This window comes from Bos indicus, chromosome 12 (genome assembly GCF_029378745.1).
Source record: "Bos indicus isolate NIAB-ARS_2022 breed Sahiwal x Tharparkar chromosome 12, NIAB-ARS_B.indTharparkar_mat_pri_1.0, whole genome shotgun sequence".
In the NCBI taxonomy this organism is placed as follows: Eukaryota; Metazoa; Chordata; class Mammalia; order Artiodactyla; family Bovidae; genus Bos; species Bos indicus.
Window position 1 is genome coordinate 87,933,431 of NC_091771.1, and position 26,968 is coordinate 87,960,398.

Genomic DNA, 26,968 nt, shown 5'->3' on the forward strand with positions numbered 1-26,968 from the left:
GCTGAGAAGTGTGGAGACTGGGAATCTTCAGGCCTGCAAGCCTTGTTCCCAAGGCAGAAAGCACTGTTGAATTTTGAGCAGGTTATGAGCGCATTTCTATAACTAAATCCAGGGCATATCCTAGAGCTAGAACAGAAAGTCTGTTAGGTCGATTTGAAGCCATTAAAATCGTTTCAACCATTGATTTATATATAGGGATTTGGCAAATGGCTTTAAAATCAAAATTAAAAATAACATGTGAAACCCCAGATGGGGAATAGGAGTGTATGCTTCTCACTTTAGCCTGAGGTGTCTCCCTACCCTTTCCAAGCAACTGGTAAGTGAATCATGATTGTGTGAGCCGAGTTCGCCTTGCCTGCACGCCTATTCACATCCCGGTTGTGCAGAGGACAAAGTCCAGCGCGGTGCATCCAGGCTCCTCACTTTGGTGCTCAGGATAATCCGCACACCAACGGCTTGCCCGCAGCTGGATGTGTAAACACCAAATATCCAGGGTCGGGCAGTTTTAAGATGAGCCCCACTGTAGTTAAGCACTGAAGCCACACAAAAATGGGCAGATACCTAACATCGCATTTGGAGGGCGTGAAAGGACTTTATCCATGTTTGTGCGTGTGAGCTAAGTCGCTGCAGTCGTGTCCAACTCGTTGCGACCCCATGATTGTAGCCCGCCAGGCTCCTCCGTTCACGGAATTCTCAAGGCAAGAGTACTGGAGTGGGTGGCCATGTCCTCCTCCAGGGGATCTTCCAGACCCAGGGATCGAACCCTCGTCTCCTGCATTGGAAGGCACGCTCTTCACCACTAGCACCACCGGGGAAGCCCCTTACCATTCCCATTTGCTCTTATGCTCTCCCATCGCCTGACTCAGCTCAGAAGGATACCAAGAGTCTCAGAAGACTTTAGAGGTGCTGGTTTCTGTAAAGAGTTTGAGATCTTCAGATTTTTTTTTTTTTTTCAGTTCTTCAAAGTAGTGACAGATGCAGCCGATATTAGATTAGGGAAAGAATAAAAACAACAAATGTGAAACTCTCCCATACCACCCCTCCATAGAAAGTACTTAGCAAAGGGGTGTATCCTGTCTACAGAAAGGACACTGCATCTCTGATGAGGTCGATGATGCTCCTGCCAGGCAGCGTGGAGTCAAAGCTCACTTGTGCCCCCCAGCATTGACCGACCAGGAGGCTTGTGCTGGCAGGAGGTGTCGAGGCGGCCAGGCAGCCCCATCCGCATCTCCCCGCAAACCCTGGGGAGCTGGGAGAATGCTGACCAATGTGTTAGCCCAAAAACCAGACAGAAGAACTCCCCAAGGGACCCCTGTTTCGTCACTGAGACTCAACTCGGAAGGGGAGGAGCTGCCCTGGTGAAATGCGATGCTGTTGAACTGGAGCGGTTTCTGTAGTCGGGGCGTTGCTTGCACCATTAGGTCTGGCCGAGTGCTCACCAGGGCTCACTGCACCCAGGGTCCCCTCTGGATCGGCTCCCTGCGGGCTCCGGACCACCTGGTCAAGAGTGAGGAGCCAGATGGAGGTTCCCCGGGGACCGGCTGCACTAACTCACCTGTGGGGGGTGGGATGGGGCTGCAGGTGGGCAGAGCTGACCAGAGAGGGGAGAAAGAGGACCAAGCTGATTGTCATTTCCGACTCAAAACGCTTAGTATTGTGGACGCTGTCTGAAAGGAGGAGTTCAGACGCGGTCCAGTCTGCACGTCCACCTCGTGCCTGAGACACTGAGACGGAGGCAAGAAATGCCTTCTTCCTCGCTGGGATTGTCTAGCCAGAGAACTCCCCCGTTATCGCTAAAGTCATCAAAGAGTGACATCTCAGGGACTGGCGAAAAGTTCGACGATATCACCCCAACCCAGCTGAATAAACACTTAGGAAAAACCTCACCACCATCCCCGCCCTCTCTGTACCCCAAGTTAGCAGTCTCAGGGAGGGGAAGGGGCGGGGCTTCCCCGTGGGTGGCGGTTCCCTGTGAAGGGGGGGGGGCGCGGTTCCCTGTGATGGGGGCGGTTCCCTGTGGCGGGGGCGGTTCCCTGTGATGGGGGCGGTTCCCTTTGATGAGGGGCGGTTCCCTGTGACGGGGGCGGTTCCCTGTGATGGGGGCGGTTCCCTGTGATGGGGGCGGTTCCCTGTGACGGGGGCGGTTCCCTTTGATGAGGGGCGGTTCCCTGTGACGGGGGCGGTTCCCTGTGGCGGGGGCGGTTCCCTTTGATGAGGGGCGGTTCCCTGTGATGGGGGGCGGTTCCCTGTGACGGGGGCGGTTCCCTTTGATGAGGGGCGGTTCCCTGTGACGGGGGCGGTTCCCTGTGATGGGGGCGGTTCCCTGTGATGGGGGCGGTTCCCTGTGATGGGGGGCGGTTCCCTGTGGCGGGGGCGGTTCCCTGTGATGGGGGGCGGTTCCCTGTGGCGGGGGCGGTTCCCTTTGATGAGGGGCGGTTCCCTGTGATGGGGGGCGGTTCCCTGTGACGGGGGCGGTTCCCTTTGATGAGGGGCAGTTCCCTGTGACGGGGGCGGTTCCCTGTGGCGGGGGCGGTTCCCTGTGATGGGGGCGGTTCCCTGTGATGGGGGGCGGTTCCCTGTGATGGGGGCGGTTCCCTGTGATGGGGGGCGGTTCCCTTTGATGGGGGGCAGTTCCCTGTGACGGGGGAGGGGGAGGCGGTTCCCTGTGATGGGTGGTGGCTCCCTGTGATGGGGGGAGGCTGTGTCATCCCACCAGCTGTATTTGCAAATTCCGCCTCTGGATCAGAAGCCCCCTCCCTGCAACTCAGTGGGTCTGGGCTTTGTCACGAGGCCCTGCAGAGTGCCGCGGGCAGCCACCCTGACCATCCTCCCCAGCCTCGGACGTCTCTCCCAGAACACCTTATCTTAGGCTCACTTCACACAGAATCCCTGGAGAATGTTCTCCTTGACTTTTGAGCCCCAGGATGCAGCTTGGCATCTGGCACTTAGTAGGCACTGAAAAAAGGCTAATTCACCCTAGAATGTGCAGCACCAAGGGTGGCCTTGATGTCAGCCGTGGACTTGGGGTGGTGATGGTGCATCGGTGGAGGTTGACCGATTGTAACACTCGGCCCATCTGGTGGGGGGCGTGTTGATAGTTGGGAGGTGCGGGCAGAAGGAGCTGTGCGTGAAACGCCATATCTTTTCTTACTGACCTCAAACTGCTCTAAAAATTAAATTCTGCTTCTTTAAAGACTGAGTGAGTGTTTTGATTGAATAGTTGTTAGGCGTGGAAGGACTGTCAGCAGCTGGCATTCTGGCCTGCGCGGCGATTGGAGGGTAGTAGGTAATGTTCTCTGCTTTCTGCTTCGTTTCTGCAGGGTGTGAAGAAATTGGACGTGCCCTGTGGAGGCAGAGACTGCAGCGGGGGCTGCCAGTGCTACCCTGAGAAAGGAGGGCGGGTAAGTCATGACGCTGCAATAAGTATTGTCTTCGTTTTACTTCCATTTTGTACAAAGTGCTGTATATAACCTGATTAAATCATTTGCATACAATCGTAAGAAATTTAATATAGGTGAGTTCATTTCTATGAAGCAAGCAAGAATAGAATGCAGAATTGAGTCTATATATGCTACTTTCTCAATAAATTGAGAACAGTGTTGGCCTTCTTGAGCATCTTCTCTCTTGCTCATTGTCATAAATACACGTGTGCATATATGTGTACATAATGCAATTATGTTTAATATTTATAGTATATATAAATGTATATTTTGTAAAAATATTGCATAAAAAAAGCTGTTGCATTTATACTCTGATATCTATTTAAACTAGAGGGTGCTGGCATTGAACCACTGACAATCACTTTGACTTTTGAAATTATCCCACACCTTCCCTGAATGCCCCTTATGTACAGGCACTTCACAGGTAAGTCAGAGAGAAAAGGTCGCCCCGAGTTACCACAACATCCGGCGATGTTTGAAATGTGGGCCTGATACTTTGACATGTTTCATCCAAGTGTTGCTTTGAAAGCTGATATTTGAGTCTCAGCATCGTTGAAGTTAAAGGTTTGCTTATATTCATGTATTAAGACCTCTTTGGTTCGTGGCAGTGTAGGGAGTAGTTTTTCGTCTTACGACACAGTCTCTCGAGTCCTTGAGCTTTGGGATAACTCCTTCCCCTCCAGGGCTCACCCGCGTCCCATGTCAGGCAGTGAGAGGCCTGTGGGACTTCCCGCCTGCGTCTCCCTGTCCTTGCTGGCATCGGGACTCATAGCCATCCTCCGGGGTTCCCACTGAGCTTCAGCAAGTTGAACGCTTGCATCAGTGTTTTAAGTCGCCATGCCCCTCACCCACCAGGAGGAAGAGGTGGCCACCAGATCTTGGCTGGGTGTCAGGTCCTGCCTCCTTCTGGACCCGAGTCCCCGCCCCAGAAGTCAAATGGTCAACGGTGTGACGGGCCCCCTTTATAGATGCGGGGAGCTTATGTGCTAACACGCAGCCCACCATTACCTTGGTGGCAATGATCACAGTGGAGGAGTGGTCTGCCCGGAGATCGAAGCTTCCAGGAGTCTCCACGGGCTGGTGCCTGGCATCAGTTTTGCTGTGGTTGCTTCCTCTGCTCTGGGCGGGGACTCCGTGCTTCAGGAGTTGCTTTATCAGCATTTCACAAGGAGAAGTATTTTTAAATATATGGAGGCTGTTCCATGAGACTTAAATTCCCCTGGGGTCCCCGGCTATAGATTTTCCCAGCGATGCTTCCGGAGCAGTGGTGGAAAGCCTGCTTGCAGGCTCTGGCCTCCCCAGCTCAGCTTGCTCAGCCTTATACGGGCACAGAGAAGAGAAACCAGTGCCCTGAGACCGCACATGTCTGTGAGACCTGCCTGTGTCGGAGGGAGCCTGGCTCTGGACCGTTCTTCTCCCTGGGATCCACCAGAGAGAGCCCAGACAGACCAAGTAGAAGGGGACCGGGTCTGCTCCTTCTCACTGTTTGTTATTAGCTAACGTAGAACCAGTATGCGGACAGTGATGCTTTTACAAGAACACTTTTCTCCTGTAAAGATAGTTCCTCTGATCGTTTCCATGTGCGATACCATCTGCACAGCAGCGGATTGTTGAAGGACACCAAGGGTCTCCTCAAAGAGGTCATTAGAAGGGGATTTCTACAGGCCCCCAGGTCTATTCTCATTTCCTAAGTTTACAGCACAGGCGTTATTTCCTGTCACCCCTGATTAAGAAAATGCCTTGAGTCTTTCGCCGCCTTGCCAGATCGCAGAAAGTGACACCTTCTGGTTAATTTCATTAACACGGGTAAGCTAGCATGGGCTTGACTTTAATCTGCAGACACATTATCAAATGAAATCAAATTAAATTGAGACTCAGCAGTTGCCTGGGTAGTTTGTTCAAGAACCAGGGCCAGTGATCTGCCCCTACCCCCACACCAGGATGGCAGGGGTGTTTGGAGTCACGAAGAGAGACCTAGCTCACTTTCTGGCCCACATGGATCCAAACTGGGTGATTCTAACTGAGGCTGCCTGACTGATTCACACGTGCTATTGAATACTGATCAGTAAGGGGATAGGAGTGACTGACAGTAAGAAGCCAGAAAAAAACCCACTGAGAAGAAATCGCTAACCCCATTTATCACTGTCTGCGGGGTAAGCCCAGTGCATTACTGAAGTTATTCATTGTTAGGACAGTCGCATAGACTTTATTAACTCTTTTATGAAAATAGAATGTCTGTGCCCATTCCACAAACCTGGTGGACGTGTATTAAATCTTTGCCAATTAACAGCTCTACCCAGATGGGATTCTGGTGAAAGCAGAGCTATTTCTGCCCTCCTTTTGGGCTGATAGTATTTTTCAGAAGTAACGGGATCCACCAAAATAGCCGTGGGCGGACTCTGGGCTCAGAGAGCCGTCGCAGAGACTGTTCTTTCCCACGTTCTCCCCTGGGGTCCCTCGCCGTCTGTCTTCCCCTCAGTGCCCCCGGAGCAGCCGCGACCACGCCTGGCCGCAGAGCCTGGCTCCCGGAGCGCCGGGCTCACCCTGCCTTATACGGGCATGGGGTCCAGCTCCTGTGCTCCTCACCATGGTGACAGCCAACACCAGAAACACTCTGTTACTGAATAACTTCGGGACTCCAAACAGAAAGCACAAATGTGCTCTGGATTCTGGCTCCAGCGTTGTTCTCGTGTTACCGAATGAGTAAGCCCTCATTTGCCACATCGAGCCAGGCTGGGGGGTGGGTGGCGGGTCGTCACCAGGGGAGAAGTGTTTCTCACAGACCGAGCCGCCCGCCCCGGGGATCATTCCAGCAAGCCAGTAGCCAGGGCAGGAGGTGGGGGTGGGGCTGAGGCCACCTGTCTGTGCGCCTTGGACTCCCCGGTCAGAGCCGGGGGGCCCACGGGGGGACCCAGCCTCGTCCTCCTAGGTCACAGGGTAGGACAGTGACAGCCGGCACAGAGGCCCGCTCCACGCTGGGGCCAGAGCAGAGCGCGCGCTCTCAGAGTTTCGGATGAGCGCCTGTTCAGTGCAGTGACCTGCGTCTGCACGCCTCCTGACCGATGTTACCCTGGGAGGGGGGGCGAGGCCTGCAGGCAGAGAGGAAAAGAGATTTCACTCTCCTGCCTCAAGAGTGGTGGTTCTCAGCCTCTCTTCAGCTGCTTCGTGAATCAGTAAAGCACTTCAAAAAATGAGTTAAGACTGTTGTTATTGGAGAGTTCGTATGTCCAATACTCCTACTAGGTCGTTCAGTCGCCAAGTTCTGTCTGACCCTTCGTGACCCCATGGGCTGCCGCACGCCAGGCTTCTCTGTCCCTCACCATCTCCTGGAGTTTGCCCAAGTTCATGTCCAGGGAATTGGTGATGCTATGCAACCATCTCATCCTCTGTCGCCCTCTTCTCTTTCTGCCTTCAATCTTTCCCAGCATCAGGGTCTTTTCCAGTGAGTCAGCTGTTCACATTAGGTGGCAAAGTACTGGAGCTTCAGCTCCAGCATCAGTCCTTCCAAAGATTATTCAGGGTTGGTTTTCTTTATGACTGACTGGTTTGCTCTCCTTGCTTTCCAAGGGACTCTCAAGAGTCTTCTCCAGCACCACAGTTCAAACGCATCAATCTTTGGTGCTCAGCTTTCTTTATAGTCCAACTCTCATATCTGTACATGACTACTGGAAAGACCATTGGAGTAATTAGGAAGTGTTAAATCCTAATCCAGCAACGCTCCACAGGGCACTATATACAAAGTGTTATCGCTCAGTCGTTTCTGACTCTTTGCAACCCTATGGACTATAGCCCCCCAGGCTCAGCTGTCCATGGAATTCTCCAGGCAAGCGTACTGGATTGGATTGTCATTTCCTTCTCCAGGGGATCTTCCCGACCCAGGGATTAAACCCAGGTCTCCCACATTGCAGGCAGGCTCTTTACCATCTAAGCCACAGGGAAGCCCACTATACACAAAGAAAGGCAATAACTAAATTATCAGCCTTCCTTCGTCACTAACGGTCACACGCTCGCCACACCAGAGGTGTCTGGCCCCTGCATCTTTCTGTTCTTTTTTTAATTGAGGTATATAGTTGGTTCACAGTGATTCAGGCATACAGCAAAGGGATTTGGTTATGTGTGTGTGTGTGTGTGTGTGTGTGTATTCTTTTTCAGACTCGTTTCCATGCAGGTTATTACAAGATATTGAGTATAGCTCCCTGTGCTATACAGTCTGTCCTTGTTTGTCTTTTTTATACAGAGTGGTGTGTATAAGTTACTTCCAAATTCCAAATTTTTCTTCCCCCACTTTCCCCTTTGGTGACCACAAGCTTGTTCTATGTGTCTGTATGACTCTGTTTTTCTAAGTAAGTTCATTTGTATCATACTTTAGATTCCATATGTAAGTGATCTTATATATTTGTTTCTGTCTGACTTGATTTAGTATGATCCTCACTAGGCCATCCAGTTACCGCAAATGGAATTCTTTTGCTCTGAGTAATATTCCTTTGTATACATGCACCACATCTTCCTCGTCCATTCCTCTGTCGATGGACGTTGGGTTCCATGACTTGGCTATTGTAAACAGTGCTGCAGTGAACACTGGGGTCCAAGTATCCTTTCGGACCACGTTTTTCTCTGGGTGTACGCCCAGGAGTGGGGTTGCTGGATCAGGTGGTGACTCTCATTTTGGTATTTTCAAGGAACCTCCAGACGGCTTTCCATGGTGGCTGCACCAACTTACGTTCCCACCAACAGTGTGGCAGGTTCTGTCTTCTCCTGTTTTCTTTTTCTTCTTTCTGTACACTCGGTGGAGGCTGAAGGCGGTCGAGCTGCAAGCATCAGAGGGCATTTCTGTTACAGAATTCCTGTTGAAGCAGAGTGAGTGTCTCCATGGGATACAAGGCTCCAGAGCACAGGAAACAGGAGAGACAACAGGTGGGCCCATGATTTAGCCGAAAGAGCCACCTTGGCCTTTGCGCGTTACCTCACTGAAAAGTGCTCAGATTTTTCCACCTGAGGTCAATGTAAATCATTATTTCAGTTACTTGGATTCCTAGCCCCTCAGCCCTATGGTTTTTTACCATAAACTCAGGTAAGATAGGTTATTTCAACTTTTGAACGGCATCCACCTTCACGAGGCGCCTGTTTTCCTACGCAGTCGAGTGTTGCACAAATTGGTAATCCAAAGACACATGAAGCCCCTCCCCAGTGTTGGGGATCACTGAGGTGGTTGAACGGCCCTGGAAGCTGCGATGGGACGAGGAGCAGCCACCCTGCGACTGGTCCCAGGGCTGTACCACCAGCCTGAGCCAGGGGCCCGGCATCTCCCCACCCCGTGGAGTTGTCACCCCACGTTCACCCTCCCTGGGCCTGGCAGCAGGAGCCTTGAGACTGAAACCCCAGCTCCTGGAAGGGTGCGGCTGAGCCCACTCCCTTCAGCAGAGACAGAACCAGCACAAATTAGCCGTTGCATTTTTTTCAAGGAGCTAAGAGTTTCCCACAGTCTGTGGGTCCCTGGACTTCGGTCAAAGTATGAGCAAATAATTCTTAACCTCACAAGATTCCTTAAGTTCAACAATATAAATCAATGTGAAAAGCAGAGAGGAGCAGAGTGAGAGAGGAAGCAGAGTGTGCACAGAACGCTCTCGGAGGTGGGTGGCGGCGGATGGATGGGGTGCGGGGAACGTGGGCCCTCTCGGTGGCCCAGGTGGGTGGCTGTCGCTGGCTTCGGGAGGAGGGGAGGGGGCCTAAGCGGCTCTGAGCCTCAGCAATCGTGGTCTCGCCCTCTCCCAGTTGAGCTGTGGTCTCGCTAACGGGCGGTCTCTCCTGTCGCATGTTGCTGATCAACACCCTCAAACGTGTATAACTGGGATATGGGAAAAAAACGGAATTTTTGTTCTTTGAAACAGCTCGATGTAAATTTGAAAACTGGTCAGTCACTGTGGAGCCATGGGGAGGTGCTCAGCGCATAGATCTTCAAGCTGTATATACACACTGCGTGTGGTCCGCCACTGGGGTGGGTTTCCCCCAGCACATGGCCGCCCATCTCGGCTACGCGATGACCCTTGCTCGCGTGGAACACACACACCATGCTGCAGTAGCAGACTGCTGTCCACACCAGCTGCAGCCACTCCGGGCAGGTGCTTGTCAAGGGTCTGCCCCACGGACCTAACAGAGAGCACCCCCCCACCCCCCACCCCACCCCCGTCAGCTGCACTGTCACAGCCCAGAAAGGGCAAGACTGATTCAGAAATAGCAGAAGCCCGCCTGGCTTCTGGGCTTGTGTAACCTTCGTCTGCACATAGCTCTCACCTACTTTCAACATCGTGGGCTTATTTTTAGTGCCCGTCTGGAATGGCAGTGGTTCCGGCTAGCTGGACGCCGCTGTGGCTGCAGCCAGCTCGGTTACTTGACTCCTCTCAGGAAAGGCGGCACCGCGGTGGGTCTGGACGATGCCCGCCGGTGGTGCGCTTCTAACGGGACGTTTTCTTTCATATCTGCCACGGCTCCTTTTAATAATGGAATTTTACATTCTCGCAACCCTCAAAATCTGTATTTTGTGTCATCTGCGCACAAGGCACGTGTCTGGAAGAAGGAGGTGCTTCCGTGAACAGGGGCGGGGCCCCCTGAGCGGCAGGGGTGGCCCCAAGGTCAGGGTGTGCCTGGTGTCCTTAAGGGACACCTCGGGAGCCAGTGTGAGCCTCACAGAGCAGGAGGTGAGATCCGTGGTAGGTGAGGTCTGAGGGAGCAGGGTGGCATCTTGGGCTGAGTAAGGCGAGACCCATCCTGGAGACCTCCTTAGAGGAGCTGCTTGACTTATAACTTGCTCAAGTCACCCAGCTCTCAAGGGGAAGCTGGTGCAACGCGTACTTTGGTGAGTCAGTCCATTGGGGACAGTTTCTAGTCAAAAACGATGCCAGGAGGGGCTTCCCTTTTGGCTCAGAGTTAAAGAATCCGCCCGCCAATGCAGGAGACACGGTTCAATCCCTGCTCCGGGAAGATCCCACATGCCCCGGGACAGTTAAGCCCATGCACCCCAACTACTGAGCCCGTGCTCTAGAGCCTGGGGGCCACAACTCCTGAAGCCCAAGTAGCCTAGAACCGGTGCTCTGCAACCAGAGAAGCCACCGCAATGAGACGCCCACGCGCCGCAACCGAGAGTCGCCCCCGCTCACTGCAACTAGAGAAGGCCTGCGGGCGGCAGCGAAGGCCCGGCGCAGCCACAAATAATTAACTTTTAAAAAAGATACGCCGGGGAACGTTGCCCCGCACACAGGCGGTCGGTGACGCGCAGCCGGAGTCAGCTGCACGCAAAGTTATTCATCCAGTGAATACCGTTTGCGCATGTGTCGCCCCATCTAGGCACCAACGATGCAAATGGACAGAGCAGGTCACACCCCGACCTTTGCCTGATACCCCAGCCTTGTGCTCTCGGAAGGAATTTCCTGCCAAGAGGGACGTGTTCTCTGCACCAGCCACCATGGCTGTGTGAGCCCTTGAAATGTGGTTAGTGAGATGGACAAACTGAATTTTACATTGTTATCCCATGTTGGTTAATTAACATTCAAACTGAAGAGCCGCCTGTGGCCAGTGGCTACTATCAAGATCACAACTGTGAGTGTCAAGGTGGAGAGTGCAGGAAATACACGGTAAACTCGTGGTGAAGAGGTGAAAATACTCTAGATACTAAATCTGAAATGAAGATAAAGCACAGTGTAAAATCAGGGTTTCGTGACAGTCAGACCAAGACTTGTAAACTGCTAAGCTTATATCTTCACACAAAGAAGGGTTTTGTCGCAAGAGTGCACAGACCCAAGTGTCTGGCACGGTGGGGAAGGTGTGTGTGCAGAATGTGTCATCAGTCGGTGAAGAATAGTTTCCTGATCGGTTTGTTCCTCATATTCCCGTGGTCTCTTAGAGGGATTTGCTTTGCCAGCTTGAGCTCCAGTCAAGCCTCCCCTTCGGAAAGCTCCTTGTCTGCTTGTCTGGCTCGGGACACCTTTGGTGGTCAAGCCCCCACAGCTTCCGACCGTAACATCACTCTTGCCTTCTTTCCAGCAAGATTGTTGTTGTTCAGTCGCTCAGTCGTATCCAACTCTTTGCGACCCCATGGACTGCAGCACGCCAGGCCTCCCTGTCCATCACCAACTCCCAGAACTTGCTCCAACTCATGTCCATCGAGTTGGTGATGCCGTCCAACCATCTCATCCTCTGTCGTCCCCTTCTCCTTTTTGCCTTCAATCTTTCCCAGCATCAGGGTCTTTTCCAGCAAGGTTAAGTAAGCATTTTCTTAAAGTAGGACTTTCGACCCTGTGCTGTAGAAACAAGTTAATTGCGCAGCTGGAGAACAGACAAGCAATTGCAGGACCCCTGGCTTACTCCCCCGCGCCCTGCCCCAATGTGGTAAATATTTAATTTCGAAGGACCATTCTAACATGAGTCACAGTTTGTTAGATAAACGTCCAGTTTGGAGCCTATCCGAAAGGAAGAATCAGTTCAGTTCAGTTCAAATACATTGTTAAAATCTTAAAAAGACAAAATTGTAATACTTCCTCACTATGTGGACTCAAAGAACATCGTTTTAGACAGAATCTGATGATTAAAAGTCAGCACTTACAGAAAAAATTTATTTCTGTGATCATTGAAAGCGTCACGTCTCTGATGAAGCCCGACGAAGTTTACGCTGGATTCCTATGTTTCGTACCAGCAGAATGCATCATTCAATAATAGGAATCAAGAAAACCCTTGGTGAAAATTAGTCATGATGGTTGTGGCCCAGCATTTATCAACTGCAACAGCAATGGCCCACGACACAGCTGCTTACGGTAACAGCAGAGCAGATATTAATGTCTGATTTAAAAAATAGAGTCAACAGAGGACATACTTACGGTAGCACCATTATCCATGATTAATAATGACACGCTGGCACATGGGCCGCTCAGTATCTGAGTGCAGAGACAGAGTATAAATGTTTTCATATTTTATTTACCCAGTTCTCCCTCTTCTGGAGAAAAACCACACACACACACACACACACACACACACGCACTCCGGCAGCCTCGACCAAATTCCTTCCTAAGGAAAAGTACACTCCTGTCTCTAGGTATTGCTAAGGAAAGATGCTTACCTAGCACCTGAAACACTCCAATCTTGCGTGAAGTGTCTACCTCCCTAGAAATGCCAGGGGAAGATCACTCTTTCTGAATTTCCATCCAAACGAAAGAAGCATAGAGCATTCGTCCTCAGAGCTCAGGCAGAAGAGAGAATGAACTTGAGAAAGAAAATGACTTTTTTTAACCTTGGCAGGTCCCTATCCTCTGAACCCTTTGACCGTAAACTGAGGTTAGATGTTTTTATGGGAAGCTGGGACGTTGCTGAAAGTATGGTTTATGCAGAAGGACAGAAATGAAGCCTCCAGGCCAGCCGGCTGGTGCATCCACGTGGGGAAAGGGCGCGTGGATTTGGGGCAGTGGCCTCAGCAAGCAAAACCTTGGGGAGACCGGCGGTCCACACCCTCCACCGGCCCTGGGGATGGTGAGAAAGTGATTAGCTGGGTTCCGGTCTCAAGTTGACGGTTCTGGGGACCTGGGCTTCCTTTCATGGCCCCTAGGGAAACGTGTCTGTGGGTTCAGAGGCCAGGTAATGATAGTAATGCCGTTTTGAGTTTTGGTTGAAAGCCCCACACAGACCCTAAGAGACCTGATAAGCTGGGGGGAGAGAAAGAACACCATCCTCTGCTTCTGAGCCAGCCTCAAGCTCTGCCTTCGGAAGCCCTGGTCTCCTACCCTGATGGAATGTTTTGACAAGCAGAGCTCCGAAGCATCTCGCTTTTCTCTTAGATCAGGAATGCCAGTCTTCGAGACCTTTGCTTTCTTTCGTTCACCTCCAGCCCGTCCTTAGTAAACATTTGCAGGCTTTCTAAAATGACTCCAAGCAAAATTCTTACCAGACATGCCATGCTTTCTAAATGCCGTCTGGAAATGGAAACACGTCCTCTGACTTTGTCCTCCATCATGCAGCAGAAAGAGATGGTCGGAAGCTGTCGAGTCCGCACGGGGAAAAAGTGCCCACGTCCAGCTCCTCAGGGCAGCCTGGACAAGAGGCTGAGCGCTCCGCGTCCACGCACTCTTATGCCAGGCTGTGCCTGTGATAGAAAGCTATGGTTTGTCTGGCAGATTTTTGAAATGCCTCTTATTTTCCCCCAGCAGTTGTAAATAATAACCAGAGGAAGATGGTAGAAATGACCGATCCAGGTGGCATAGGCATAAATTTTCTCACTCTGGGGTGGGGCGATGGTCATCTTTTTTCTGCCTGGTTTTCTTCTTCAATCAGAGAGACTACCTGTATCCTTAAGAGCCAGTGGCAAAGATGCTACATATATCTCTGGTGTGAATGTAAACTTAATATTTAAACAGGTCGATACACATTTATTTTTACACACCTTAGGCATGGCAGAATTGTCTTAAGAAACTGTCCAACCTGGGAGCCTGAAGGGCCTGAGATTCTGAGCCCTCTGACGTCCCACCCGAACGAGCCCTTTGTGGTAAAGACAACCGAGCCGGTCAAGTCGTCAGATGTCTGACTCATATGGGAAGTACAGGGCAGACCTTCAGAAGGGCGCATTTCCCCCCGATTAGAAAGATCAAAATACTCCTATCTCCTTCCTCTGTGTGTCCAGCCTCCAAGTTTAAATTCTAGAAGAACTGAAGCAGAAATAGGTTCCTTCCAGGAACCCAGTATGAGCCCTGTATGGATGGCATCGAAATCCCACCATAGGAACAAATGTTTTTATATTCAAAGCACTGTTAGATAATTCCTAAAGACTTGGAACCAAACACAAACAAACAAAAAATCAAACCGAAGTGAAATGGAAGCAATTAATTCTGGGTAAATTACATCTTCGGCCTAAGAAGTATTCAGCTGCATCGTCACCGTCGATGTTTTTTATTAAAATGTTGTCTTTGTAAAGCCTGTAACTGTTCTTCGGACTTAAAGTCTGTTTTAAATTTTTAAAAAACAGAGAACAATTAATTTTATGGTGGAGTTGGTGTCTCCATAATAAAAATTAAAGTGCTAGCATATAATCGTTAAGTAAGTAAGTGTTAGTCGCTTAGTCATGCCCGACTCTTTGCGACCCTGTGGACTGCAGCCCACCAGGCTTCTCTGTCCATGGGATTTTCCAGACAAGAATGCTGGAGTGGGTTGCCATTTCCTTCTCCAGGGGATCTTCCTGAGCCAGGGATCGAACCCAGGTCTCCTGCACTGCAGGCAGAGTCTTTACTGACTGAGCTACGAGGTTAGCTCGCGTGTTTTTTTTTAGATAATCCACTCCAGTTAGTAACAGTGGCGCTTTTTAAGCCTTGTGAAGACGCATCTCTAAAGAACCCTAATGTCAAGGTCAGCTCCATGCATTGCACCATATTCAGCATCCACCAACAAGAACAGCCTCTCTGAAATTCGGGGAAAGACCCTGGCTTTGAGGACCGATGAGTTTGCAGTGGTTTGGAACAAAATGAACAGAATCCTGTGGCTGACTACGATGCAGTTTTCTTTTGTTTGTGTAGCTTTTAACTGTCTACTCTTTTCGGTCCGCTTAGAGAAGGGGCCAGTGCTGCACCTGGGCAGGTGTGGAGGGCGAGATTCACAAATCTTGAACAGATTTTAGTGTGAGAGCCCTCAGCCCGAAGCCACACCGTTACAACCTGAAGGGAAGAGTGGAGGCGGGGTGAATAGGAGGCTGGATGACTGAAGCAGAAAGCTGTAAGGTGGCTTCCTCACTCGGAAGCTCTGGGGGAAATTCCTCATCACTTAACACCCGATATTTTACAAATATTTGTATTTCTCATCATAGAATGATAGAAGTGTTGGAGTAGTACATTGACGAATCTCCCCCTGACTTCTTACCCAGGAAGGACGGAGGAATACATCTGAGACTTACGAATATTCATTCTGTTCTTAGAGTACTCCAGAGAAGCAAGGAGAACAGGCTTTCCTGGTTATTTAATGGACACACAACTCAGAATAGATTCATACATATAACAGAGTAAAATTCACTGCAAAAATTACTCAATTAATGAAAAATATGATATGGGGGCTTCCCAGGTGGCTCAGTGGTAAAGAATCTACCTGTCAGTGCAGGAGGCAAGGGTTCAATCCCTGGCCCGGGAGGATCCCCTGTAGAAGGAAGTGGCAACTGGCTGCAGTGTTCTTGCCTGGAGAATCCCACGGACAGAGGAGCCTGGTGGGCTGCAGTCTGTGGGGTCGCAGAGTCGGACACGACTGAGCGCACACACGTCATACGTTATTGCAGAGAAAACAATCTAACTCCCGAAAGTTGAACTAAAAAAAGTTCAACTTGTCTTCAAAACCACAATTTCCCTTTGAGATTCTTGCTTAACATTGAATCCCACTTAAAATTTCCAGACAATGAGATTGATTCCACAGCTTCACTTAAAAGAAACTCAGTGTCAGACACGCCACAGAAGAGAAACAGAGTGAGCGCACCTGAGCCCCCAGGAGATTCCCTCCTGTTCACGCGTCAGCTTCACGTCTGTCTTAGAAATAATTTCTTCTCTGGCCGGTGTTTCTCTTGCCTTTGAAGGGTATATCTTGAAATCAAGAGACGCCTGGGGATGACATCAGCCTGTTCTCCTCAAGTGTTGTGTAGAAAAGAGCTAAAGAACATCCCGAAGACATAGAATTCACCTCTACAAGCTGTAGAATAAAGTCACATTCGCGCAGTAGCATTGTATTTGAATAGTCACTTTTTTAGAAGTCCTGGTCAGCTAGAGACAAGGAGAAAGGGTTTGGACTAAATAATAGCATTAGGAGGTTTCATTTGAAATGCGGGAAAGCTGGATGCAATTGGTTACAAGACAGCTACATCGATAGCTTTACGTGAACTTTGATCATTGTCACGTTACCAAACACAAGTTCATGTTCCCAAGGAACGGTGAGGCTAAACACACCGCAGAGTCAGTTTGGAGCAGAGAAGCAAGGAGAGAGGGTGGCTCACGCCCAGAAAGCCCCCAAGTCCCCAGAGGGCTTCCGCAGAGCACTTTTTAAGGCCAGGTGGCGGAGTGGGGACTCAGGGTGTGTGATCAGCTCGTGTCCAATTCTCTGGTGGAGGGTGAGGTGGCGGAGTGGGAACTCAGGGTGTGTGATCAGCTCGTGTCCAACTCTCTGGTGGAGGGTGAGGTGGCGGGGTGGCAACTCAGGGTGTGTGATCAGCTCGTGTCCAATTCTCTGGTGGAGGGTGAGGTGGCGGAGTGGGAACTCAGGGTGTGTGATCAGCTCGTGTCCAGTTCTCTGGTGGAGGGTGAGGTGGCAGAGTGGGAACTCAGGGTGTGTGATCAGCCCATGTCCAACTCTCTGGTGGAGGGTGAGGTGGCGGGGTGGGAACTCAGGGTGTATGATCAGCCCGTGTCCAACTCTCTGGTGGAGGGTGAGGTGGCGGAGTGGGAACTCAGGGTGTGTGATCAGCTCGTGTCCAGTTCTCTGGTGGAAGGTGAGGTGGCGGAGTGGGAACTCAGGGTGTGTGATCAGCTCATGTCCAGTTCTCTGGTGGAGGGTGAGGTGGCGGAGTGGGAACTCAGGGTGTGTGATCAGCTCGTGTCCAGCTCTCTGGTGGAGGGTGAGGTGACCGGGTGGTGTCCCAGGGGTTGGCATTATCAGTCCTTAGGCACCAGCGGGTCTGGGGGCTCGTGGTCATCAAGCAGTTCATTTCTTCCATTTGGTGGGGGTTTTAGCATCTGTGAGACAACTCAGAAATGTGCATCAGATACTATTATCTGGATACTATTATCAACGTGTTATCTTCAGAGAGGAGCTGCAGGGGAGGCTGGGGGGTGGTGAGGTGTCCCAGGAAGGCCCACAGGACCCTGCTGGCCTGGTTATAGTTAGACCCCTAGATGTAATACCACAGATAAGAGCACAGTCCATAGCCCACTACATGTAATACCACGGATAAGAGCGCAGTCCAGGGCCACTGACAGACGGTGCAGGGGCCGGCGTGGCCATCACGGCACCCGGAAGGTGGCCCCCACCACAGCATGTGCTGCGACACTGTCGCCATGGGAAAGGCTTAGCTCTGTCACATGCCCGCTTCTGGAACAGGAAACCCGCCTTCCCACCCCACCACACAAGCGCACACAACCTCAGATGCCCCGGCGATCCAACCTTGAAGCTCCTGGCACCCCAGTGAGCTGTCTCTTCCCTCGTCCTTCGGCTGGCCCCCATCCCAGCTCCCTTTCCTCTGAATCCACGGATCTCTGCAGAACTTAGGAAAGAGCATGCTCTCCTAACCTTTTTCATATTGAAGTGTCTACCGTTGTGTTACCTGCACCCCTGACTTCCGACCAACTGCTCGTATGAAAATCGTACTCAGATTCGAATCCCCTTCCTCTGAATTTCCTGCTTCCCTCCCGGGGTCCTGGCCTCGGGGTCTGAGCCTAGCTTTCTAGCAGCTGCATGACCACCCTCGCTGGTCTGGATGCTGTGTGTCTAGGAGCTTTGTCGTGCAGTCACATCAAACACATTATTGTGTTAGCTCACGAGCAATGTATTTCTACCCAAAACTCCATTTTTTTCTTTCAGGAAGTTTTTTGCTGTGTTGCTGCTTGTTTTTTGTCTTTTGATTATTGGTCTCCCATTTGTGCAATTGATTTTGCAACCTCAACTAAGAATTTAATTCTTGTGCCATCTTGAAAGGTGCAGCCAGTTTCTGGTCTGAAGTGAGGGTCTTCTTTTTTCATCTCCCTTTACTTGTTTAATCCTGATCTAATTCAAACACAGACATTCCGTGAAACGGCTGTTAGCCAAAAAGGAGATGTCTAAATGTTAATTGCCTCTGGTATTTTTAGGACTTTATTTTGAGGATAGCATTGATGAAGAAGGATTTGTAGCCATCTGCAGACCCTCAAGTAGAATAATCAGACCCGGGAAGTAAACAAAAAGAACTTTGTGGATGAAAGTGAACTCCTTAATTCCAGAAGATTAAAAAAGGCTTCTTTAGTAAAAGAAAATAAAATTTAACAAAGAGGGTGCCCTTCAAAAATGTCAGTTATCTTGGAAGGAAAGATGAGTCATGGAAATGGCCTGTTGATGGGAAAGATGAATAGATGAGTCCTTTGAAACTGGCGTTTCTGAAGGATGAGGGGCCCTGGACTGTCATTCTGCGTCCTTTCTGACAGTCGCTGAAGTGGTAAGAGGTCCTAGAGTAAAATAATTCTTAGACTTGCACACGTGTTACAGGAAATAAGCTCAGAATTCTGAAATGTGCCCATCATACATGTGTGCACACACATGCCTGTGTGTATTTGTGTATTTTAACTTCATATATCCTATATTCAGACAGTAAAGAATCTGCCTGCAATGCAGGAGACCTGGGTTTGATCTCTGAATTGAGAAGGTCGCCTGGAGAAGGCAATGGCAACCCACTCCAGGATTCTTGCCTGGAGAATCCCATGGACAGAGGAGCCTGGTGGGCTACAGTCCATGGAGTCTCAAAGAGTTGGACACAACTGAGTGACTAACACTTTAACTTTCAGTCTATATTTATTAAATATTACATCTTTTCTGTGTATGTTTCCAGGAGACTAGCGTTTACTATCATTGAAAGCCCGTATTCACGTGTTCAACATGGGATTTCAGTTATTTATAGCATCTAATCTTATCTTATAACTTAAAATAAAGCCCTGGGTGTATTTTTAATGTGCTGAAACTTTATTAGAATGAGTTAATACCTTTCTACATTTGTCATATTTTTATATCAAACCTAGTCCAGATATTCCTGAGCACTTTGAACAAGAATAAATAAACATTTTCAAAAGCATCAAGTGTCCTAGACACGCTTCTCCTTGCAGCATTGATACTTCCTGTTCTTGGGGAAGTTTCCTCGGGCGGTGTCACTGCCCTGCGAGATAAGGCTAGGATTGAACTCTTCTGCCTGGGGTCTGACGCTAGCAGTTCCAGGAATTCACTGTCATTCCCGTTTCCACCCTGCATTGCCCCACTGATCTCTATATTCTGTTGGCTTTGAGTCAACAGGGCTTCCTGGAATAAACCAGCAGGGAGCTGGCTCACCCGTGGGAGAGGAGCCTGCAGGCTCAGCCACAATCACATTGCCACCCGGAGAAGCTGGGGGAAGCCCCTCACCTTCTGCTTTTTGCTGTTGTTGCTGTTCAGTCGCTCAGTTGTGTCCGACTCTTTGCGACCTCATGGACTGCAGCACACCAGGCTTCCCTGCCCTTCACTATCTCCTGGAGTTTGCTCAAACTCATGTCCATTGAGTCAGTGATGCCATGCAACCATCTCATCCTCTGTCACCCCCTTATGCTCCTGCTTTTACTTTTTTGAAAATAAGAATGCTATACTCCCCCGCTCCTGATTTTTCAAGTGTCCTTATATATTGCACAGAAACTTAAAGCATAAAAGGAACACGTTCCATTGGATATTTCAAGAAGGTATTGACAATAATACCATTGATTTCAGACCCTCGGGGTCTGATGGACCACCCTGGAGGTGGATCTCTGTAAGGCCCTTTCATGGGGATGGGGTCAGACACCAAGAGAAAAACCTTCCCCAAACCTTTCAATAAACTTTTTTGTTAAAAAAAAGAAAGAAAGTTTCTGTCTCTGAAAACCACATTGACTCATTTTTTCGCTTTGTGTGATCTGGGAGCTATTTCAGCATCTCCTAAGTCTTTGAAAAATCAGGAATGTAGAAGTGAGAAATATCATTCATACAGTTTCACTTTTCTGGAGTTTGTCTCATATTATTCTTTAATCAAAATCATCAATGTTTTGCTACGGTTTCAAATTTAGACACTTTAATGTTATTAAATAGTATCTATGTGTATATTCCAATTATTTTTATGTGTTATTTCTGAAAGACAAGTAACCTTTTTTGCCTATAAACACATTTTCTCCTATTGCCAAGAGAGGAGAAAACCAGAAAAGACAGCAAATTCCCCGTTAACTATAGATATTGCTACTCCTATGTTTGTCTACAGTGCTTTAAATCTCATTTTGTGGTCACTATGGTGAAGCCTAAATTATTTTAAAAGCTGCCTGTGAAATAATCGTTAGCATCTTGTTCCATTTTTGAAACAGCAGGTGTTTCCTTTTGGAAGCTTCTGCTGTTTGTGCTCTGTTTGTGTGTCTGAATTCCCATTGTCTGGAGCGCGCACAATGCCTGTTATGGAAAGTCATTGTTCTGGTTCAGCTGATTTTATTTTCAGAAATTGGTATGGAGCCTGCTGTGTGGTCGCCACTGGGAAAGCAACTGCTCCGTTCTTCAATAGCCGTATGGGTTAGTGACTCAACTGTGTATTTCTGGACACACAGTGTTTCCCGGAGCGGGGATGTCCGTTGCCTGTTTCTGCAGTTAGTAAAGAGTCGCCGAGATTTCATTGTCAGCTCTTCCGACCAGTACTCTTACTCACTCGGGGTGTCTCTTCCACTCTGGGGCTGCAGGAGAGCCATGCTGATCTAGATTCCCGGCCTCCAGGATCTCCCTCACCCACGCCGCCCACGCAGTGCCCACCGGGCAGCAAAGGCATCTTGAGGGTGGGACAACGTTCTCCCAATGACCGCCTTCCTCACTCCCAGCACTGATATTTAATTGTCCTTTTAGTAGCTAGTATACATTGAGAACTTGTTTTATCTTCCCTTCAGGGAGTGTCCATTGCAAAATGGGTTTGGTGGTGAGATATTTTACTTCTTTGAAAAATAGAAATCAAATATCTCAGTGAACAGCCTTCCCAGTGGAACTGGCTGATAAAAAGACTCCAGTTGTCAGCTGTCTTATTCCTAAGACAGTGGTGGCTTATCCTGTTCAGTCTTGGCACTTGACATGAATTATTGGAAGGAACGGAAGATGGCATCCAGCTGGGTCTCTCTCAGTTGAAAGGACACCTGTCCTCACCGCTGGGTGAGTAGCTAGTGCCTTCGGCTGCCTGAACCCTAGTCCTTCGAAGGGTCCAAGGAGCACCTTCAGACTGTGTTAGAACGAGAGAAAGTGGGAGTGAATACGCGGTTCCTGTCCGCACTGATGCTGGCAGAGCTGAGCGTCTGGAACCCGTGTGTCAGAGCCTGGCGCCATCGCCATGGCTAAGGCTTCTGGTGGCTGAGACTGTCGAATTGCTACTTGATGCCTCCTGGCATACATGTCAGTCACTGCCTTGATCATCACTTTTGGCAGGTGGGTTACAATTCATCCTACAAGTTAAGGAAATACTGATCGGGGGGAAGTTCTGCCCAACCCCCTCAAAAAACATTTAGATAGATAGATCAATATAGATATAGAACAAATTCAAAGAATTGTTTACCTTTTTCTTTTATATTGGAGTATAGCCTACTAGGGCTTTCCAGATGGCTCTAGCGGTAACGAACCCGCCTACCAATGCAAGAGACTTAAGAGACATGGGTTCAATCCCTGGGTCAGGAAGAAGCCCTGGAGGAGGGCATGGCATGTATTCCCTGATGTTGGGAAAGATTGAAGGCAGGAGGAGAAGGGGCCACAGAGGATGAGATGGCTGGATGGCATCACCGACTCAATGGACATGAGTTTGAGTGAACTCCAGGAGTTGGTGATGGACAGGGAGGCCTGGCGTACTGCGGTTCATGGGGTTGCAGAGTTGGACACGACTGAGCGACTGAACTGAACTGAACTGAGGGCACGGCAAGCCAGTCCAGTACTCTTGCCTGGAGAGTCTCCATGGACAGAGGAGCCTGGCAGGCTACAGTCCGTAGGGTTGCATGGAGTCGAACACGACTGAAGCGACTTAGCAGTGCATGCATGCATGGCCGATTAACGGTGTTATGATAGCTTCAGGTGGACAGCAAAGGGACTCACTCATACACACACATGTATCCATTCTCCTCCACACTCCCCTCCCACCCAGGCTGCCCCAGGACTGAGCAGAGTGCCCTGCGCTAATACAGGAGGTCCCCGTTGGCTCTCCACTTTAAATACCGCAGTGCGTCCATGTCCATCCCGCACTCCCTAACTCTCCCTTCCACCCCTTCTTTCCCTTGGCAGCCATAAGTTCGTTCTGTAAGTCTGTGAGGCTGAAAAAAAAAAAAGTCTGTGAGGCTGTTTTGTGAGTAAATTTAACTGTAGTATTCCTTTTTAGATTCCACCTATAAGGGATTTCATATGATATTTCCCCTTCCCAGAGAATTTCTGATCCAGGAAGGACATATTCTCACTTGTAAATCACATTTTGCAAACAAGAAAACCGAGACCCATCCTGGTCTGGGGAGTTCGTCCACAGCCTCATGTACAGAAGAAGCTCCCTGTTTCCGGGTCCCCCACACCCCCAGGAGATGCCCCAGGAGCAAACAAGTCTATAGAATTGCAACAAGCCTTTTTAAATTGACTTAAAGAGCTAAAAGAAAGTAATAAGAACTGAAGCGACTTGATTCCAAGAAACAAAAGTAATCAATGAATTATTCACCAAGGAAATAGCCGAAGGGCATGCCACGGTCAAAATTCTTGTTACAGTTGGCCCCGTGGGAGCCTCCTGTGTGGAGCATTCTCTACAGACAGCATGTGAGTGACATGTAGGAGGTAAAAGCACTTTGAAAGACGAGGAAGAAAATTTCCAATCTGATCTAGACTCTCCTTAGGCAAGAAATCCAATCCCTCCGTGCGTTTCCTCAATCACAGCGTGATGGTAAGACAGCCTGTCTCCCAGGATCGAGATGGACAGCCCTGTGTGGATGTCAGTCGACAAAATCCTGAATGAAGCTGCTCCGGGGGAGACGGCACATCCAGATCCAGCAAGGCCACTCCTCCTTTGTTCTCCAGAGTCTGAACGGGAGACGCGGTCTCAGCAGCATTCAAGCCCCTTTATAGTGGTTCTTGGCGTGCCTCACCCGTGGGCACCTGTTCAGAGGGTACCGTGCAGACTTCAGGTCCTGTGGATCCAGTAGGACCTCTCCCCTGGACCGGGTCTGCCCCCCGGGGCACGGGTTAATGTCCAGAGACATTTTGGGTTGTCACAGCTAATTCTTATTATTTAGGTCTTTTTTTTTTCCCCCCAATAGCAAGTCTTAGTCCTGTTTCTGATTTTTTTGGAGGAGATCTTTGTAAAGGGAATTCTTCCTGTGCCTTTGCTAATCCACAGAGATTAGAGGCCTTTTCCTATACAGTTTTAATAGGTTAATTAAATATTAAACTTTTAATATTAATATTTTAAGTACATTCTTGTTTGTACATGTGCTAACTCACTGGATTCTCACAGTACCTTAGAAGTAAGATAGTGACCCACACACACACCTGCGCACATACATATGGTTAATTTTTAAATGTAGGGATTTTTACTGTTTTATTCAGACAAGAAAAGAGAGTCCTTGAGACTTGCTGAAGTGCCTGGAGCCTCGGAGGCACGTGTTTTATCTCAAATCCAGTGCTTCGAAACATCCCCTTTTCCTTGACAACCTCACCCCAGAAGAAGGAAGCCAACCCCAACCGTACTCATGTAAACATCTGAATAACTAGGGATTCTTTAGAAAAGCTGAGTACTCAATAAATTAAAATACTGTCATTTCTATGGGGAAATAGCAACTGGCAAGCCAACCCATCAAGCGCCGTGAGCTGTCAGGCTGTGCCTGGTCCTTCTGCCAAGCAAGTCCCACCCACCAGGCCCCGACAGGACTCTGCCTCAAGGACAGCTCAGAGAGGGAGTCTCAGGTCAGCAGCTGCTTCTCAGTCCATATGGGGTTTGCATCCAGGGATCCTCCTGTTTGTCCGAAGTCCAGTGCCTGGACCCAGCCTAGGGTGGACTCTGCCTCTTGCCTTGTTCACTGTGCAGTGTAGGCGAGTGTACCTCTCAGAGCCTGCGCACACTCGCTTGTGAAGCAGAGATAGGAAGCTCCTTGAAGACCTGCAAGGGCTGAAGGAGATGCGGTGTGTGATACAAGCAGCCCAGAGCCTGGCAGGTCACCACCATCAGCGTGTCCCTGTATTTGCACACAGACACACGACACTAACACTTCAGCTGCACTGTGGTCGCTCTAAGACCCCGATCCTATTCCTTAGTTATTAGCCATTTCAGAGGGACAAATCTGGGCTAGAACTACAGTATTTGCTACTGCTGGATTTTTCACGGCCTCCTGGTACAATGGCTGCCTCATCTGTGTCTTGCTGTTGGATAACTATGCTGCTAAGCTCGGGGATGTAGAAGCCACTTGGCTGGTCTAAAAGGACCTGCATACATCAGATCACATGTGGAGGGAGAGGACCCCCACCCCTCCACCCATCCCCAAACCTTCCATGTCATCCAAATGACTTCAAACAAAGCAGCTATGCGGCTGTGGTGTGTTTGAGGACCGCTGTTCTGCAAAACAGCTGCGTGGTGCCAGAGCATCCTTGTTGATGAGCCAAATGGAATCAATTCTTTCCACAGCACGTTTTAAACAACTTGAGGGGGAAAAAAAACGAGACTTGGAGTTTTCAGAGAACAGCGTGCACCCGTTTTCCGCCCACTTCCCCAGAGAGAAATGCATGAATCACCCGCCACAGCGGCCCGAGGATGAGAGCAGGTGCTGCTGCAGAGCAAAGCACGCGTCCTCTTTTTCCTTAGATACAGCACAAATAAAGCGGCGTTTATGTATGGTAACTGTGAATATACCCTGTCTACAGTGACCTGCGCATTGAATATGATGTCATGCAAAGCACGTAAGACTCAAGAATCTGCCAGACATCACTCTAACAAGTTAACACTGTAACATGATGTGCTAACAATGTAACAATCCAAATAGCACTTTAAAAAAAATAAATGGTTTCCTCAAATTGATACAATAATAAGAGAAGGAATATTAATAGAAGAAATCAGGAACAATAAATCACGCTCTGCAGCTCATCGTAATGGGTGAACAATTTACTATATTTCCCAAGCAATTTTTTTCCCAAGGAGGTCAAACATAATTGTACATTTCCCTATTTGAAATGTACACTTTGAATAACAGAAAAATGACTGGTAGATAATTTTCTTAAAGATTCATGGCTAGTTCAGTGGTAATAGATTTCTGTTTATATTAACCTCAAAGAACAGGGTTCAGACTGGATTTGGAGTGGCTGTTTCATTGTGAGTTATGGATATCATTGTTAAAATATGTACTCAAAATAACACCGAGGATTTTATCAAATTTTGGCCATAAGATTCTGGCAGGGATCAGCTCAACTAGGTCTTGCAAACATCACTCTCAGTGCATCACATTTTTTTTAAAAAGACCCTTGTTTATCTTTTTAAACATTTTCTTCAAACTTGGGGGGATAATGGTTTGCTCTCAGCGTCCATCCTAGGATGCTGGCCTTTTCCACCATGGAAGATGGTGTCAGAACAAGATCCAGAAAAAAACAAAAAGGAAACTCGCTGTTTTCTTGTTGCTTGATGTTATTGGACATATATACTATTTACAATACTCAGGGGTAAGACAGGGAGAGAGTGGGGAAGGACTGAGCCCTGGAAGCTAAGATTGTACCGCGCGTACCCTAGGAGAGGGCGTGGATTCAGAGTCACTTCACCCTTCAGCAGCCAGGGCCCAGGAGTTAGAAGGCGGGTTGGTCAGTCACCAGCATCAGAGGTCGAGTTGTTCTTGCTCCAAGCTGAGTGCAGAGAGCATTTGCAGGTTACCATCTTGTGTTAACTTTGCAGAACTAAACCGATTCCTCATAATTATGTACACACACACACACACACACACTCAACCGGGGTGCATCTGAAGCATTTGGGAAAAGGCACTTATGTTTTTATTTGACAGATGTTCACATGCTGCAGTGTAATTATGTTTTTGAGGACTGAATTTGTAGGGTTATATCAAGCCAAACATAGACTTTTTCTCCTTTTGGCTTTTTAGATTGTACGGAGTTTTAATAGACATCATCAACCAGAAGTCCATGGGGGAAAACAACTGGGGATTATTTTTTTCAAACTACATCACATTCAAACTAGCACATGTGGATTATTAGTCAGCTATAAAAAAAAAAGTGAAATGATGCTCTTTGCAGCAACATAGATGGATCTACAGATCATCATACTAAGTGGAGTAAATCACAAATATCATGATATCACTTACATATGGAATCTTTAAAAGAAAAGACACAAATGAGCTTATTCCCAAAACAGAGACTCAGAGACACAGAAAGAAACTTATGGTCACCAAAGAGGAAAGGAGGTGAGGGGCAGATAAATTAGGAAGTTAGGATGGACATATGCACACTATGTACAAACTAGGTAACCAGCAAGGTCACCCTGTGCAGCACAGGGAGCTATACTCAATATTATGCAATAACCCATAAGGGACAAGAGTCTGAAGAACACGCATACACAGCACATCTGCGTCCATTCACCTGTTGGCGGGCGTCCAGGCTGCTCCCCTGTCCCACTACTGTCAACAGGACTGCAGGGGAGTGTGTCTTCTCAATTTTTGGTTTTCCCCTGATACAGGCCCAGGAGCGGGACTGCAGGCTCGTGTACCATAAACAGTCATTAGCCTCCTTAATGGTCAAGAACTGAAGCACTCTGAGTCTTGAGAACTGTA

General features: G+C 49.0%; 1 protein-coding gene across 1 annotated transcript in view; it reads left to right on the forward strand.

The window, feature by feature from the left end:
• COL4A2 (collagen type IV alpha 2 chain) overlaps nucleotides 1–26,968 on the forward strand; it is a 158,699-nt gene that overhangs the window by 45,547 nt on the left and 86,184 nt on the right. Inside the window, exon 4 of the mRNA XM_070800477.1 lies at nucleotides 3,321–3,401. Within this exon, the coding sequence (XP_070656578.1) occupies nucleotides 3,321–3,401 (81 nt within the window). The remainder of the gene's footprint in view (nucleotides 1–3,320; nucleotides 3,402–26,968) is intronic.